This window comes from Phalangium opilio, unplaced genomic scaffold (genome assembly GCF_054372755.1).
Source record: "Phalangium opilio isolate 3A_F unplaced genomic scaffold, DU_Popi_V2 ptg000344l_1, whole genome shotgun sequence".
NCBI classification, from domain to species: Eukaryota; Metazoa; Arthropoda; class Arachnida; order Opiliones; family Phalangiidae; genus Phalangium; species Phalangium opilio.
Genome location: NW_028324227.1, coordinates 187,527 through 203,225, shown reverse-complemented (window position 1 = coordinate 203,225; position 15,699 = coordinate 187,527). Strand labels below are relative to the sequence as shown.

The following is a 15,699-nucleotide window of genomic DNA, read 5'->3' as shown; positions in this document are numbered from 1 at the left end:
ATATGTACTTGAAATGTATAGGAAATATTTTTATTTAATTTAATTGTTTATGTTAGGCTTAGAAATTGAGTTAATCACGAGGTGAAATCCAAGTTTATTTCCCATCCTGTTGCAGACGATTTTTTTCATGAATCGCCCCTTGGAATCTACTACTACCGTCGAGTCACTACAGTGTCGAGTGTCTTAAACGTTTCCGCAAGTCTAAGATTCCGAGTGAGTTTCCTTTGTTAGATTTTAAGCGCAGTACGCGTTGTGTTTTCATTATCTAACACAAGAGAAATTAAATTGAACTACAATAGTAAATTGACGCGCGTTTTCGACGCTATTTCGTGTTAAATATCCTTTGGAATATTCGAGCTCGAGATCAAAGGCGATTTTCCGCCATTAAAGCGCGTATCAGTGTTGTGGGAAAGCCCGCTTTTGCGCGAAAGTTGAGTAAAATGGCGGCTACCACCCAAGAAGGCGAAAGTCTTCCCATATTTAAGAAGAAATTGAATGATTTGAGAGTGGTTGATTTAAGAGTGGAGTTGGAAAAAAGAGGATTGGATAGAACGGGCATTAAAGCGCACCTGATCGAGAGATTAACTAAGGTAAGACGAATGTTTTTGTAGCACGCGTGTCATTAGCATGTTGTCTCTTATTATATAGTAACATCGTGGATAAAGAAGGATAGGCAACTCCCTATCTCCGACGCCAGCTTATTAGGCTTATTCGGTATACGCTCTGTTACAGCATCGGTTGTCAGAACGCGCGAAACTAGGCCTCTATGTATCGTAGCTTTGCTCATGCTGACAGAAGACGAAAGAAATACCCATTTTCAGTATCTAAAACTTCAAGATTTAAATCCTGAAAATGAGTATTTCGTTCGTCTCTTGTCAGGACGCGCGTTAGGTTTGCGCGTGCTGACAACCGGCGTTGTAACAGAGTATATACGGAATAAGCTGGAGATAGGGAGTTGCCTATCCTATAGTGTGCTACCACGAAGCTAGGGGGGAAAAACTGTGACGTCAATATTGGGTCCCGAATTTGTATTGCCCAAGCTGACGACGTCTCGCGACTGCCAATATGGTCGCCTGAAAATAAGGTAAGAGATAAGAGCATGTGACGTCACTACAAAGTTCGTGGTAGCACACTATAGCAGGGCCGGAAATAAGAAGAAATTCTTATAGGACATGTGTCCAGTGACCCCCCTATTTGACTGGAAAATTTATTGGACATTGTCCACTGCCGTGTGCATAAATAGTGTCGCATTTTCATAGTCAAACTATCAAAACTTCGGAAAATTTACTGGTCAAAATGTCCAGAGACCCCCTTAGTTTTTATAAAAGTTATGGGACATTTTAATATTTTATTGGACAATGTCCAGTGTCCTGTGCTTATTTCCGGCCCTGCACTATAGTGTGAAAACATATTTCCTCACGCGCATCCTTTATCCTTGGTAATATGGCATGACCTGCTCAGCACAAGTTTTTTGTCCGCCATGGTCCGCGACTTTGTATTTGTAAGCGTATGATAAGACACTCAGCTGCCGACTTCCAAAGGGAAACACTTAGTCTTAGGATGACTTCCTTAGGATGACTTCTTTAATAGTCAAACTCACCAAATTGGTGAATCAAAACGGCAACTCGAGCTACAGGGGTAAGGCGGGTGGTAGCATACTCAAAGGACATCCCCGTATCTCTAGTAGAACCAGAGTTACGAGCCTGTAAAGTATAGTGTAATGTTATTCCTATGGAGGGGGGTACGTTTGTTTACGTTTTCCTTAATTACTCGGCCCCTGTTTGTCGTAGCCCTACGGTTAGATGGGGGACAAATTGGGCTATAACATACTCAAAGAGCATCCCCGTATCTCTAATAGAATCAGAGTTACGAGCCTCTAAAATTTATTGTTAAAAATCAAAAGTAACCTGATAACAATAAGTGAGACAAAAAAATAAGTTGACGACGATATTGAGGTAGACTCAAGTTTAAAGTATCCTTGTATGGGGAGCAAAGAGGACTATAACATATCCAAAGGAGATCCCCGTATCTCTAATAGAACGAGAGTTATGAGCCTCCAAAGTTTAGTGCAAAAATCATAAGCAACATAATAACAATAAGTGAGACGATACCAAAGTTGACGAACATTTTGCTTAATATCTCGGCCCCTGTTTGTCGTAGCCCTAAGTTTTTAGTATGGTTAGATGGGGAACAAATTGGGCTATAGCATACTCAAAGGACATCCCCGTACCTCTAGTAGAACCAGAGTTACGAGGCTCCAAAGTTGGGTCTAATGCAATTCCTATGGAGGGGTTGTTTGTTTACGTTTTGCTTAATTACTTGGCCCCTGTTTGTCGTAGCCCTAAGTTTTTAGTATGGTTAGATGGGGAACAAATTGGGCTATAACATACTCAAAGGACATCCCCGTACCTCTAGTAGAACCAGAGTTACGAGGCTCCAAAGTTGGGTCTAATGCAATTCCTATGGAGGGGTTGTTTGTTTACGTTTTGCTTAATTACTTGGCCCAGGTTTGTCGTAGCCCAAAGTTTTTAGTATGGTTAGATGGGGAACAAATTGGGCTATAACATACTCAAAGGACATCCCCGTACCTCTAGTAGAACCAGAGTTACGAGGCTCCAAAGTTGGGTCTAATGCAATTCCTATGGAGGGGTTGTTTGTTTACGTTTTGCTTAATTACTTGGCCCAGGTTTGTCGTAGCCCAAAGTTTTTAGTATGGTTAGATGGGGAACAAATTGGGCTATAGCATACTCAAAGGACATCCCCGTACCTCTAGTAGAACCAGAGTTACGAGGCTCCAAAGTTGGGTCTAATGCAATTCCTATGGAGGGGTTGTTTGTTTACGTTTTGCTTAATTACTTGGCCCAGGTTTGTCGTAGCCCTAAGTTTTTAGTATGGTTAGATGGGGAACAAATTGGGCTATAACATACTCAAAGGACATCCCCGTACCTCTAGTAGAACCAGAGTTACGAGGCTCCAAAGTTGGGTCTAATGCAATTCCTATGGAGGGGTTGTTTGTTTACGTTTTGCTTAATTACTTGGCCCAGGTTTGTCGTAGCCCAAAGTTTTTAGTATGGTTAGATGGGGAACAAATTGGGCTATAGCATACTCAAAGGACATCCCCGTACCTCTAGTAGAACCAGAGTTACGAGGCTCCAAAGTTGGGTCTAATGCAATTCCTATGGAGGGGTTGTTTGTTTACGTTTTGCTTAATTACTTGGCCCCTGTTTGTCGTAGCCCTAAGTTTTTAGTATGGTTAGATGGGGAACAAATTGGGCTATAACATACTCAAAGGACATCCCCGTACCTCTAGTAGAACCAGAGTTACGAGGCTCCAAAGTTGGGTCTAATGCAATTCCTATGGAGGGGTTGTTTGTTTACGTTTTGCTTAATTACTTGGCCCAGGTTTGTCGTAGCCCAAAGTTATTAGTATGGTTAGATGGGGAACAAATTGGGCTATAACATACTCAAAGGACATCCCCGTACCTCTAGTAGAACCAGAGTTACGAGGCTCCAAAGTTGGGTCTAATGCAATTCCTATGGAGGGGTTGTTTGTTTACGTTTTGCTTAATTACTTGACCCCTGTTTGTCGTAGCCCTAAGTTTTTAGTATGGTTAGATGGGGAACAAATTGGGCTATAGCATACTCAAAGGACATCCCCGTACCTCTAGTAGAACCAGAGTTACGAGGCTCCAAAGTTGGGTCTAAAATGCAATTCCTATGGAGGGGTTGTTTGTTTACGTTTTGCTTAATTACTTGGCCCCTGTTTGTCGTAGCCCTAAGTTTTTAGTATGGTTAGATGGGGAACAAATTGGGCTATAACATACTCAAAGGACATCCCCGTACCTCTAGTAGAACCAGAGTTACGAGGCTCCAAAGTTGGGTCTAATGCAATTCCTATGGAGGGGTTGTTTGTTTACGTTTTGCTTAATTACTTGGCCCCTGTTTGTCGTAGCCCTAAGTTTTTAGTATGGTTAGATGGGGAACAAATTGGGCTATAACATACTCAAAGGACATCCCCGTACCTCTAGTAGAACCAGAGTTACGAGGCTCCAAAGTTGGGTCTAATGCAATTCCTATGGAGGGGTTGTTTGTTTACGTTTTGCTTAATTACTTGACCCCTGTTTGTCGTAGCCCTAAGTTTTTAGTATGGTTAGATGGGGAACAAATTGGGCTATAGCATACTCAAAGGACATCCCCGTACCTCTAGTAGAACCAGAGTTACGAGGCTCCAAAGTTGGGTCTAATGCAATTCCTATGGAGGGGGTTGTTTGTTTACGTTTTGCTTAATTACTTGGCCCCTGTTTGTCGTAGCCCTAAGTTTTTAGTATGGTTAGATGGGGAACAAATTGGGCTATAGCATACTCAAAGGACATCCCCGTACCTCTAGTAGAACCAGAGTTACGAGGCTCCAAAGTTGGGTCTAATGCAATTCCTATGGAGGGGTTGTTTGTTTACGTTTTGCTTAATTACTTGGCCCCTGTTTGTCGTAGCCCTAAGTTTTTAGTATGGTTAGATGGGGAACAAATTGGGCTATAACATACTCAAAGGACATCCCCGTACCTCTAGTAGAACCAGAGTTACGAGGCTCCAAAGTTGGGTCTAATGCAATTCCTATGGAGGGGTTGTTTGTTTACGTTTTGCTTAATTACTTGACCCCTGTTTGTCGTAGCCCTAAGTTTTTAGTATGGTTAGATGGGGAACAAATTGGGCTATAGCATACTCAAAGGACATCCCCGTACCTCTAGTAGAACCAGAGTTACGAGGCTCCAAAGTTGGGTCTAATGCAATTCCTATGGAGGGGGTTGTTTGTTTACGTTTTGCTTAATTACTTGGCCCCTGTTTGTCGTAGCCCTAAGTTTTTAGTATGGTTAGATGGGGAACAAATTGGGCTATAGCATACTCAAAGGACATCCCCGTACCTCTAGTAGAACCAGAGTTACGAGGCTCCAAAGTTGGGTCTAATGCAATTCCTATGGAGGGGTTGTTTGTTTACGTTTTGCTTAATTACTTGGCCCAGGTTTGTCGTAGCCCAAAGTTATTAGTATGGTTAGATGGGGAACAAATTGGGCTATAACATACTCAAAGGACATCCCCGTACCTCTAGTAGAACCAGAGTTACGAGGCTCCAAAGTTGGGTCTAATGCAATTCCTATGGAGGGGTTGTTTGTTTACGTTTTGCTTAATTACTTGGCCCCTGTTTGTCGTAGCCCTAAGTTTTTAGTATGGTTAGATGGGGAACAAATTGGGCTATAACATACTCAAAGGACATCCCCGTACCTCTAGTAGAACCAGAGTTACGAGGCTCCAAAGTTGGGTCTAATGCAATTCCTATGGAGGGGTTGTTTGTTTACGTTTTGCTTAATTACTTGACCCCTGTTTGTCGTAGCCCTAAGTTTTTAGTATGGTTAGATGGGGAACAAATTGGGCTATAGCATACTCAAAGGACATCCCCGTACCTCTAGTAGAACCAGAGTTACGAGGCTCCAAAGTTGGGTCTAATGCAATTCCTATGGAGGGGGTTGTTTGTTTACGTTTTGCTTAATTACTTGGCCCCTGTTTGTCGTAGCCCTAAGTTTTTAGTATGGTTAGATGGGGAACAAATTGGGCTATAGCATACTCAAAGGACATCCCCGTACCTCTAGTAGAACCAGAGTTACGAGGCTCCAAAGTTGGGTCTAATGCAATTCCTATGGAGGGGTTGTTTGTTTACGTTTTGCTTAATTACTTGGCCCAGGTTTGTCGTAGCCCAAAGTTATTAGTATGGTTAGATGGGGAACAAATTGGGCTATAGCATACTCAAAGGACATCCCCGTACCTCTAGTAGAACCAGAGTTACGAGGCTCCAAAGTTGGGTCTAATGCAATTCCTATGGAGGGGTTGTTTGTTTACGTTTTGCTTAATTACTTGACCCCTGTTTGTCGTAGCCCTAAGTTTTTAGTATGGTTAGATGGGGAACAAATTGGGCTATAGCATACTCAAAGGACATCCCCGTACCTCTAGTAGAACCAGAGTTACGAGGCTCCAAAGTTGGGTCTAATGCAATTCCTATGGAGGGGTTGTTTGTTTACGTTTTGCTTAATTACTTGGCCCCTGTTTGTCGTAGCCCTAAGTTTTTAGTATGGTTAGATGGGGAACAAATTGGGCTATAACATACTCAAAGGACATCCCCGTACCTCTAGTAGAACCAGAGTTACGAGGCTCCAAAGTTGGGTCTAATGCAATTCCTATGGAGGGGTTGTTTGTTTACGTTTTGCTTAATTACTTGACCCCTGTTTGTCGTAGCCCTAAGTTTTTAGTATGGTTAGATGGGGAACAAATTGGGCTATAGCATACTCAAAGGACATCCCCGTACCTCTAGTAGAACCAGAGTTACGAGGCTCCAAAGTTGGGTCTAATGCAATTCCTATGGAGGGGGTTGTTTGTTTACGTTTTGCTTAATTACTTGGCCCCTGTTTGTCGTAGCCCTAAGTTTTTAGTATGGTTAGATGGGGAACAAATTGGGCTATAACATACTCAAAGGACATCCCCGTACCTCTAGTAGAACCAGAGTTACGAGGCTCCAAAGTTGGGTCTAATGCAATTCCTATGGAGGGGGTTGTTTGTTTACGTTTTGCTTAATTACTTGGCCCCTGTTTGTCGTAGCCCTAAGTTTTTAGTATGGTTAGATGGGGAACAAATTGGGCTATAGCATACTCAAAGGACATCCCCGTACCTCTATCCAGAGTTACGAGGCTCCAAAGTTGGGTCTAATGCAATTCCTATGGAGGGGTTGTTTGTTTACGTTTTGCTTAATTACTTGGCCCCTGTTTGTCGTAGCCCTAAGTTTTTAGTATGGTTAGATGGGGAACAAATTGGGCTATAACATACTCAAAGGACATCCCCGTACCTCTAGTAGAACCAGAGTTACGAGGCTCCAAAGTTGGGTCTAATGCAATTCCTATGGAGGGGTTGTTTGTTTACGTTTTGCTTAATTACTTGACCCCTGTTTGTCGTAGCCCTAAGTTTTTAGTATGGTTAGATGGGGAACAAATTGGGCTATAGCATACTCAAAGGACATCCCCGTACCTCTAGTAGAACCAGAGTTACGAGGCTCCAAAGTTGGGTCTAATGCAATTCCTATGGAGGGGGTTGTTTGTTTACGTTTTGCTTAATTACTTGGCCCCTGTTTGTCGTAGCCCTAAGTTTTTAGTATGGTTAGATGGGGAACAAATTGGGCTATAACATACTCAAAGGACATCCCCGTACCTCTAGTAGAACCAGAGTTACGAGGCTCCAAAGTTGGGTCTAATGCAATTCCTATGGAGGGGGTTGTTTGTTTACGTTTTGCTTAATTACTTGGCCCCTGTTTGTCGTAGCCCTAAGTTTTTAGTATGGTTAGATGGGGAACAAATTGGGCTATAGCATACTCAAAGGACATCCCCGTACCTCTATCCAGAGTTACGAGGCTCCAAAGTTGGGTCTAATGCAATTCCTATGGAGGGGTTGTTTGTTTACGTTTTGCTTAATTACTTGGCCCCTGTTTGTCGTAGCCCTAAGTTTTTAGTATGGTTAGATGGGGAACAAATTGGGCTATAACATACTCAAAGGACATCCCCGTACCTCTAGTAGAACCAGAGTTACGAGGCTCCAAAGTTGGGTCTAATGCAATTCCTATGGAGGGGTTGTTTGTTTACGTTTTGCTTAATTACTTGGCCCCTGTTTGTCGTAGCCCTAAGTTTTTAGTATGGTTAGATGGGGAACAAATTGGGCTATAACATACTCAAAGGACATCCCCGTACCTCTAGTAGAACCAGAGTTACGAGGCTCCAAAGTATAGTCTAATGCTATTCCTATGGAGGAGGGTATGTTTGTTTACGTTTTGCTTAATTACTCGGGCCCTGATTGTTGTAACCCCAATTATTTAGTATAATTGGAAAGAGAAGATGTTGGGCTATGACATACTCAAAGGACATTCCCGTAACTCGTATAGAACTAGAGACATGACCCTGCAAAGTTGCTTTCCAAAAAAAACCCCCACGTTAACCCTATGGAGAAGACGTTTATGAACATTTCACTTATGGTTTATCATACGATTATAAATGCATTGAGCCGGCTAAGATTAAAAAGTATCATTTACTTTTCGACTTAATGAAGGTCCGTAATTGTTTAATCATTTAATGACCCGTTACGCGTTAATTAGATTTTAATCTTTTTAAGTCCGAAACGCCTTTTTTATTTTCAATTAAATTCGCGACGTCTTTTGTATTTCGATAAAGACGTGTTTTTAAGAAAAAGTTGTTTTTGTAAAACATTCCAAAAACATCCGCTGTTTTTAATTTCGAGACAGTTGAAAAAACATTTATTATTCGCCAAGAGTCGCGTCTACAAAAAACTCTAGGAATTTCAAGAGAGAAAAACAAGATGGCCCAAGGGCTGGGCCTTAATAGTAGCCACATCGTTATCTATTTAATTAGCACATAAAAAGAAAAAAAAAATTCAAAGACCATCAAAAGTGTCCGACCCCACAGATAAAAATTCAAAAGTATCCGACCCCACAGATAGAGAGGTACCCTCCCCCCATCCCCGACACTTAAGAGATAAACTAAAGGATGAAAACTCCAAACGTTCTATCGAGTCTCTATGGTTCTGTGGTAGAATGTCTGTATACTGCGTGAGCGACCCGGGTTCGATTCCCGGCTGCGATTCGAAAAGATTCTAATTAAAATTAAATCTCTAACCGAGCCCAGTTACCCCTATTGGTGGGTTGAAGCTAAAATCTAATGATAACGAAAGCGACAACCCCAGCCACTACTACTACTACTATTACTACTACGGCTCGGGTCAAACTAAGAGCCTCATCGTATACTACGATGTGGCTAAAAAATGCCCCGATATAATTTGTAGGCTTTGGAAGAGGAAGGTCACGACCCCGAAGAATATTTGTTCGAAGTGACGGGAGAAATGACACCGTCGAAGAAAGTACAAAGTAAAAGAGTTAATAGTAAGTGCCTGCAGTGAGTGAGTGGCGTGGTGGGGACCCGTTTAACGACGACCTTTAATTCATCAGAAAAATTGACCAATGAGAGCGAGTCGGTCGTTAGCACCGAGGGATTAGACGATTGCAATATCGAAGATGATGAGAAAGCCGATTCCGACGATGAGAAACTGGCCATAGATGAAAAAGTTAGCCCCCCAAAATAAAAACTCTGGAAATATATTTTTAAGAGATAGTCGCAACTCCCCCTCCCCAAAATATTCACCAACTTACGCGCGACTATCTCTTTACTGGCGCCACAGGAACGCCGTAGTTACACGTGTCCCTTTTTTGATTTTAGGATGATTCCTTTAAAGAAACCAATCAAAAAGGTTAGTTTAAAACGTACCTACCTACTCCACGACTTTTATTAAGTTTAAGGCAGCAGCCGGAAAGAGTACGTAGTAGGTATTTTTGGGTTGGCGCGCTAAAGAGTTTACTAAGCCACTCAAGAACATGAAAAGAAATAAAAGCACGTCATCGAGGCTCGCGAATCAAACAACATCGGGAATGGATGGATGGAATAGTTCTTTTAATTAGTTACAGTCATCGAAGCGTCATCCAACGAAAGATCCAAGTACTTCACACACAGAAGAAGGAACTGCGCACGCGCCCATAATAACATAACATAACAAGCAACAAATCAGTCGCTAGTTTTTTACTTTTCAGTAAATTGTTGAATGTTTCGGAGCAGATTTTGGCCCCCACAAACAAAAGAGTAGAGCGGCTCTGCCGAGTTTTCAGGTTTCAATCTTTTTAAGGCCCGTCTTTGTGGACGCCTTGGTGGAGCTTGTCCTATCAAATTCCCATCCCAGTTTTTCTGGTGGTTGGAGAAATGGTGGACTAATTGGAGAAATGAAGCGTCGTAATTAGGGAAAGAGATGATGGAATTTGAGCCAATGGAGACAGAGACGGAGAGAGAGAAAATCAAGGGAAGAATATCCAGAGAAGCAGCCAGGAGAGCCAGCCACGATTCCACGATGTCCCTTGAACAAATAATTGATAAAAATAACGTTGGCATTATCAAATATTTGTCCAAAGTATTTAATAATGGCTGCTCTGTGTCGACGATAGCGCGCGCGGGGTTTGCGCCGCTAAACTCCGCCCCCAATTCTAGAATTCAATCAATCAATCAATGCACAGGCCGTATTGTTGTTTCCGCCTAAAATTGTTATATAATTGAAATTCCAATTTTATTAACGACAGAATCGGCCGCCGCCAATCTAGAAGATGCTAAGGAGAAACGTCGAAATAATTCCTCCACGTCAACGTCGGCGGCGGAACAAAGCAAGAAAAACAACGGGGGCGCCGAAGCGTCCTTCAAGTCGAAGAGCGAAACGTCGACGCCGAACGCCGCCGCGGCCACCAACGACGAGGCCAGCAACGCCAACGCCGACCCCTCCTCTTCCGGCGGCCATGTCAAATCCATCGACAACGCTTCGCTCATCGTTCACGTTGACGATACCCAGAGTGACGTCGACGGCGACTTGGATTTGACCATGGGCGATTTGGCCAGCGGGAAGGCCACCCCCGTTAGTGGTGGCGAAACTTCAACCACCAACGCCAACGGAGAAGAAGAGACCAACGACGTCGGCAAGCTCTTGGAAGAATCGGTTATTATTAGCGACGAAAATGATCAGACCGGGGATTCCACCGAAGTTTTACAATTGGAGAACGAAGACGATGAGGATGGGCCGGACCCCCCCGAAACAACGCCCAAAAAAAGTAGCGTCCTTAAAACGAAAGAAGCCCTCCTAAGTTCGAATACGGCCAATCAGACATCGGCATCGGTGGCCACCAATGACTCGAAAAAGACGACGGCCGAAGTTAAGAAGTCGGCGGAAAGCCACGACACCTCCTCTTCCTCCTCGACCACCACCAAAGAGGGGGCTTTGAAAGATAGTACCGAAAGTGGTGGTGGTGGTGGCGGCGCGGCGCTTTCCGAGGGCTCGACCCCCGCGGCCAGCGCGACCGCCGCTTCTAGCAAGTCCAAGAGGTTTGTTATAAAAATCATCCCAAAAAAAAATAGATGCAGAGAAAAAGAGTATAATTAAAGGTGTTGCGCGCGCATCTGCTACTGCAAGTTTTCAGGGAGTTAAAGTATTTAATTGACGGCGGCGCGATTAGTTTTAACGCCTTTAAGAGAAGAGCTCCTAATTAATCGAGATCTATTTAAAACCCTTAATTGGCTCGAAGCTTTTTGTCTTATTTGGTACCGACAAAGTGACCCATATTTTGCGACAGTCATTGTGGGATAGATTGACGCCCTTCTTGTTGGCTATCGCGCCAGGCATTGTGGGATAGATAGATTGAAGCCCTTCTTGTTGGCTATCGCGCCAGGCATTGTGGGATAGATTGAAGCCCTCCTTGTTGGCAATCGCGCCAGGCATTGTGGGAGGGACAGATTGACGCCCTCCTTGTTGGCAATCGCGCCAGGCATTGTGGGAGGGACAGATTGAAGCCCCCCTTTTTGGCAATCGCGACGCCTTGTGGATAATTGAATGTTGATTGGCCAAGACCATAGACGGGCGGCGACTCTGACGTACCAGGACCTTTTGAAGTCAATTAATTCGAGGAGCAACGCGTCATGTCGCTAGAGAAGATCAAGGCACCTCGACGACAAAGTTTTTCAACGGACATTGGAGAAAACCTTGGATAACTCTACGAAAACAATGAAGAACTATCCCGCGTATATTGTCGTCGTCGTCGGGTATCTAAATTTTTCAAAAAGCTTCGCTAAAAAAGAAATGGGCATATTTTTATCTTTCTTTCGTTCGTGTTACTCTTGTTAATTTTGAGCTCATCTCGTTAAACGTGAGAGTGGATTACGTTTATTACTCGGTCGAAACAAACAAACGGAAATGCGTTCGGAAAAGACATCAATGTTACCGTAGTTTTGAAAAGAAAAAACCAAACCAAAGTTGAAATTTGCGTCACATTTATTTTGTCTCGAATCTAATTTGAACTTAATCTCTTGTTAGTAACAGCGGTGCCGGTGGCAGCGGTGGTGGATCCAAAGATAAGCTCTCCGATAAGGAGAGATCGACTTGTAAGTTGTTTCTTCCTTCCTTAAGTCATGGAAGAAGAAGGGTCCTATCAAAGAGGAGGGTCCTATAATGTTAAAGAGAGCGCGTTGAAAAATCGTAACTTCCCCCTTTTCATTCCCTCCTTCCCGAGTTTATCACCAACGTTGAAAGCTTCCGCGCAGTCGCATCAGTAGTACTGGCGGTAGAGAGCGGATCTAAGTATCCCTCTCTCTGTGGCTTGCGCGCCAATATTGCGCAGAGCAGTGATCGCGTTACAGCTAGTGCCGAGAGGAGAGGAGAGTTTTCCCACGTGACCCTACATTTCGCGTAGCCGTCTGCCTATTCACCTGGCCGTTCCATTACCCTTCTTCTTCCATGCTTAAGTAAGGCCCGCTTTTACTCGCGCCGCAGTCCGTTCTAATTCGGATTGAAAATTTAGCCGATCGTGTCAAACGCGTCTCGGTCAGTTCCTGCAACTTATGGGTCAGTGGACTCTCGGCCTCCACCAAAGCCTCCGATCTCAGGATGTTGTTTAGCAAATACGGAAGGGTAAGTTAGAGAGAGCAGGCGTCTCGGACGTAAAGAGTTTCCTCCTAATTTGGTTGGGCCTAACATTAGATTATCGCGGCCAAAATCGTTTCGAATGCTAAAATGCCCGGTCGGCGTTGCTACGGTTTTATCACCATGTTCTCCAGCGAGGAAGCTTCGAAATGCATCACGCATTTGCATCGAACTGAATTGAACGGAAAAATGATATCCGTTGAAAGAGTGCGTACTTACGAACCAAGGATTCTTCGTGTAGTTCGCTTAACCCTTTTTTAATTCGTACTTAGACCAAGAACACTTTACCGGGCGTGATGAAAACGACCAAAAGCGGCGCCCCCGCTTCCCGTAAACCCCCGCCGAGAGCGCACGGCAAACCCTCCCCCGAAACCAAGAAACCCGAAAAACGTAAATACTACTTCAGTTCTGTTCAGTTACTGTCTCCGAAATTGGGTGGCGCTTCATAATCCATTGATTGTTTTCTTAATAAAGCCAAGAGCGAAGCCGAAACCGAAACTACCGAGAAAAAAGAAACCGTTAAAGAGGAAGAGAAAAAAGGTATGTAAAGAACGACTGTGAGCGAGCGCCGCTTTTAGGTTGAGTTGGGTTTAATGTTATTCCTATGGAGGGGGGTATGTTTTTTTACGTTTTCCTTAATTACTCGGCCCCTGTTTGACGCAGCCCCAAGTTTTTAGTATGGTTGGATGGGGGGCAAATTGGACTATAACATACTCAAAGGGCATCCCCGTATCTCTACTAGAACCAGAGTTACGAGCCCCCAAAGTTGGGTGTTGCGGCACTGGTTATTTAAAAAAATAAAAGTTAATATTTTAGTGTCCTATATAATCCTATAATTCTGGAAAACCGTCCTATAAAATCCTATATTTCCTATAAATATCTTCGGCTGGGGGTCTTCTGACTGACCATTCGGGTTGCTTGACAGAAAAAGTCACGAAGACGGTGGTGGTGGTGGACGCCCCCGAAGCGGCCACTTCCGAAACGAAAGAACGAGAGAAAGCGACGAGAGAGAAATCCCGAGAAAAATCGAGAGAAAAGTCGACTCGAGATCAATCCCGAGATCGCCTTCGAGGTTTAAGCCGATCCTTCCGCGACCCGCGACCATCCAGCACAAGAGGCGGCTCCCATTACAGAGATTACAGGTCCAGAATGGGTCGAGGGCGACCTTACGGCTCCAGAGGACGCGGCCGCGGAGGAATGGTCAGTTCGCGAGGTGGAATGATTCACGGCAGTGGCGATCGCGGCGGAAGCTTCAGGAAACCCTTTTTCTCGCGCCGACCCTCGACGTCCGCTTACAAACCCAGAGGAAACATGTTGACCTTCCAAAAGATCAAGGACGAACGCGCCAAACAAAGACAGCGCCAAAAGGAACGAGAGATGCGCGAATCCGAACGCCGGCGCCTCCAAGATCTACTCCGACAAAAGGAAGTCGAACGCAAACAGAGGGAAGAGGCCATCCGCTTGGAGCGCGAAAGAGAAAGACTAAGGTAAAGTAGTTCCCCCCTCCCCCCCCCCACAATTCGGACCAACCGGGCTTTTCCCGTTTTAAAATTCCTTTCCTCCTCCGTTTAGAATCGACCGAGAAAAGTTGGAACGCGAACGTGAAAATATCCTGAGACTGGAGAGGGAGAAGCAGAAACTGGAACGGGAACGTTTGGAACGCGAACGCGAGGAGTTGAGACGACGCGAACAATTAAGGTAAGGCGCCATTTTCTATTTAACTCAAAATCGGGACTGTCCGTTGTATCTATCGCCTTCGACTCTAGATTGGACGAACCGAGGCGAGCGGCCACCAAGAGAACCTTCGAAGCTCGCGGAGGAACGAATATCCGTGAATCGGAACCCTATTGGGACGAGAGGAAACGTCCGGCGCGAGCCACTCCCAGCGCCGCCACTTCGCGATATCACGAATTCGACCGAAGCGAGCGGGTCGAGAGAGTCGAGAGAACCTCCTTCGAACGCGGCGGCGGACACGACACGTTTGACCGACGCGGCGGTGGTGGCGCCGGAAGTGGCGCCGCCACTGACCGTTTCGAACCGAGGGAGAAAGCCGAAAGAGGAGCCGACTTTGATTCGCTTCATCGTGGTGCCGCCGGAGGACGTCGCGGCGAAGCTCAAGTAGCCGTTCGCGAAGATCGTAAAGTCATCGAACGCGAACACCGATTCGAACGTCCGATGGTCAAGGAAGATTTCCGGGGTGGACGAGAGCGAGAGATAAGAGGTGGAGGGGGGACGCGCCCCATCAGGGATCCCCCCATTAGAAGAGCGCCCGCCGCCACAAATGACGCGTGGAAATCGGGAAATCATGACAGACGCGGTGGCATTACCGATATATCCCGAGCTGACAGAGATCGATATTTAGTATCGGGGAAGAGCAGCGCCATTAGCGGCGTTTCCGGGGGCGCTTACGGAAGTGGCGGGGGCGGGGGCGGCAGGTCCTACGCTAGTGAAAGAGATACTTGGTCGGGGGGAAGCGAGAGATCGGTGGGCAAATCATACGGATCGAGCGCCGGCTTGTTAAGTAATCCTCATTGGGGATCGAGCGATTCTCGTAAACTCGATTCGGGACATTCGACTTCGTGGAGTTCGCAATCCGATCGATGGGCGTCGAGCAGTTCCTTGGATAGCCGTAACCCGAGGGGAACGACGGGCTTGGGAACGGGCGTTTTGTCCACGCCCCAGTCCAGTCTCTACGGTAGTTCCGTCACCCCCGTCATCTCGCATTCTTTGGGCGGCAGTAGCTACAGCAGCGATCGCTATTTGCCCAGTATCAGGAGATATAATTAAAGGGGCCAACCCCCCGCCCCTTTTTAGACCGATGAAGCTTATCATCAATGAAAGTTTGGCCCCTTTTTCGTTTATCATTCACCCCCCCCCCCTTTTGCTCCCTTTGTACGAAATGGAAAACCACTCAGTACTGCATTATCATTATAACGTCAAAATGTATTCTGATGTAATTGTGGATAAAAATAAACTTTAAACACGCTTAAAATTTTCTTTGCCTTCTTTAAAATGATCTTTTTAATATATTTTAGATATCTATGCTCAAACCGTCATATTTTTTCTTTGGCGTAATTCAAATATGGCCGGCGGAGCTAG

The 15,699-nt window shown here is 44.9% G+C and overlaps 1 protein-coding gene across 1 annotated transcript; it reads left to right on the top strand.

Moving 5' to 3' along the window:
* Positions 1-44: 44 nt before the first annotated feature.
* LOC149609881 (uncharacterized) lies at positions 45-15,592 on the top strand. The gene is made up of 13 exons (XM_089859966.1): positions 45-590; positions 8,884-8,980; positions 9,047-9,162; positions 9,315-9,345; positions 10,220-11,009; positions 11,995-12,062; positions 12,479-12,588; positions 12,658-12,807; positions 12,873-12,990; positions 13,075-13,140; positions 13,526-14,087; positions 14,173-14,298; positions 14,367-15,592. The coding sequence occupies exons 1-13, from the start codon at positions 441-443 to the stop codon at positions 15,385-15,387; spliced, it is 3,405 nt and encodes a 1,134-aa protein (XP_089716092.1). The 5' UTR covers positions 45-440; the 3' UTR covers positions 15,388-15,592.
* The last annotated feature ends 107 nt before the right edge of the window (positions 15,593-15,699 follow it).

Bases quoted from the DNA above. Each gene is read 5' to 3' on its own strand.
- LOC149609881 (XM_089859966.1), top strand. From the start codon at position 441: ATGGCGGCTACCACCCAAGAAGGCGAAAGTCTTCCCATATTTAAGAAG. The intron at 591-8,883 runs GTAAGACGAATG...TATAATTTGTAG, and splicing joins TGATCGAGAGATTAACTAAG to GCTTTGGAAGAGGAAGGTCA. The intron at 13,141-13,525 runs GTATGTAAAGAA...GTTGCTTGACAG, and splicing joins TAAAGAGGAAGAGAAAAAAG to AAAAAGTCACGAAGACGGTG.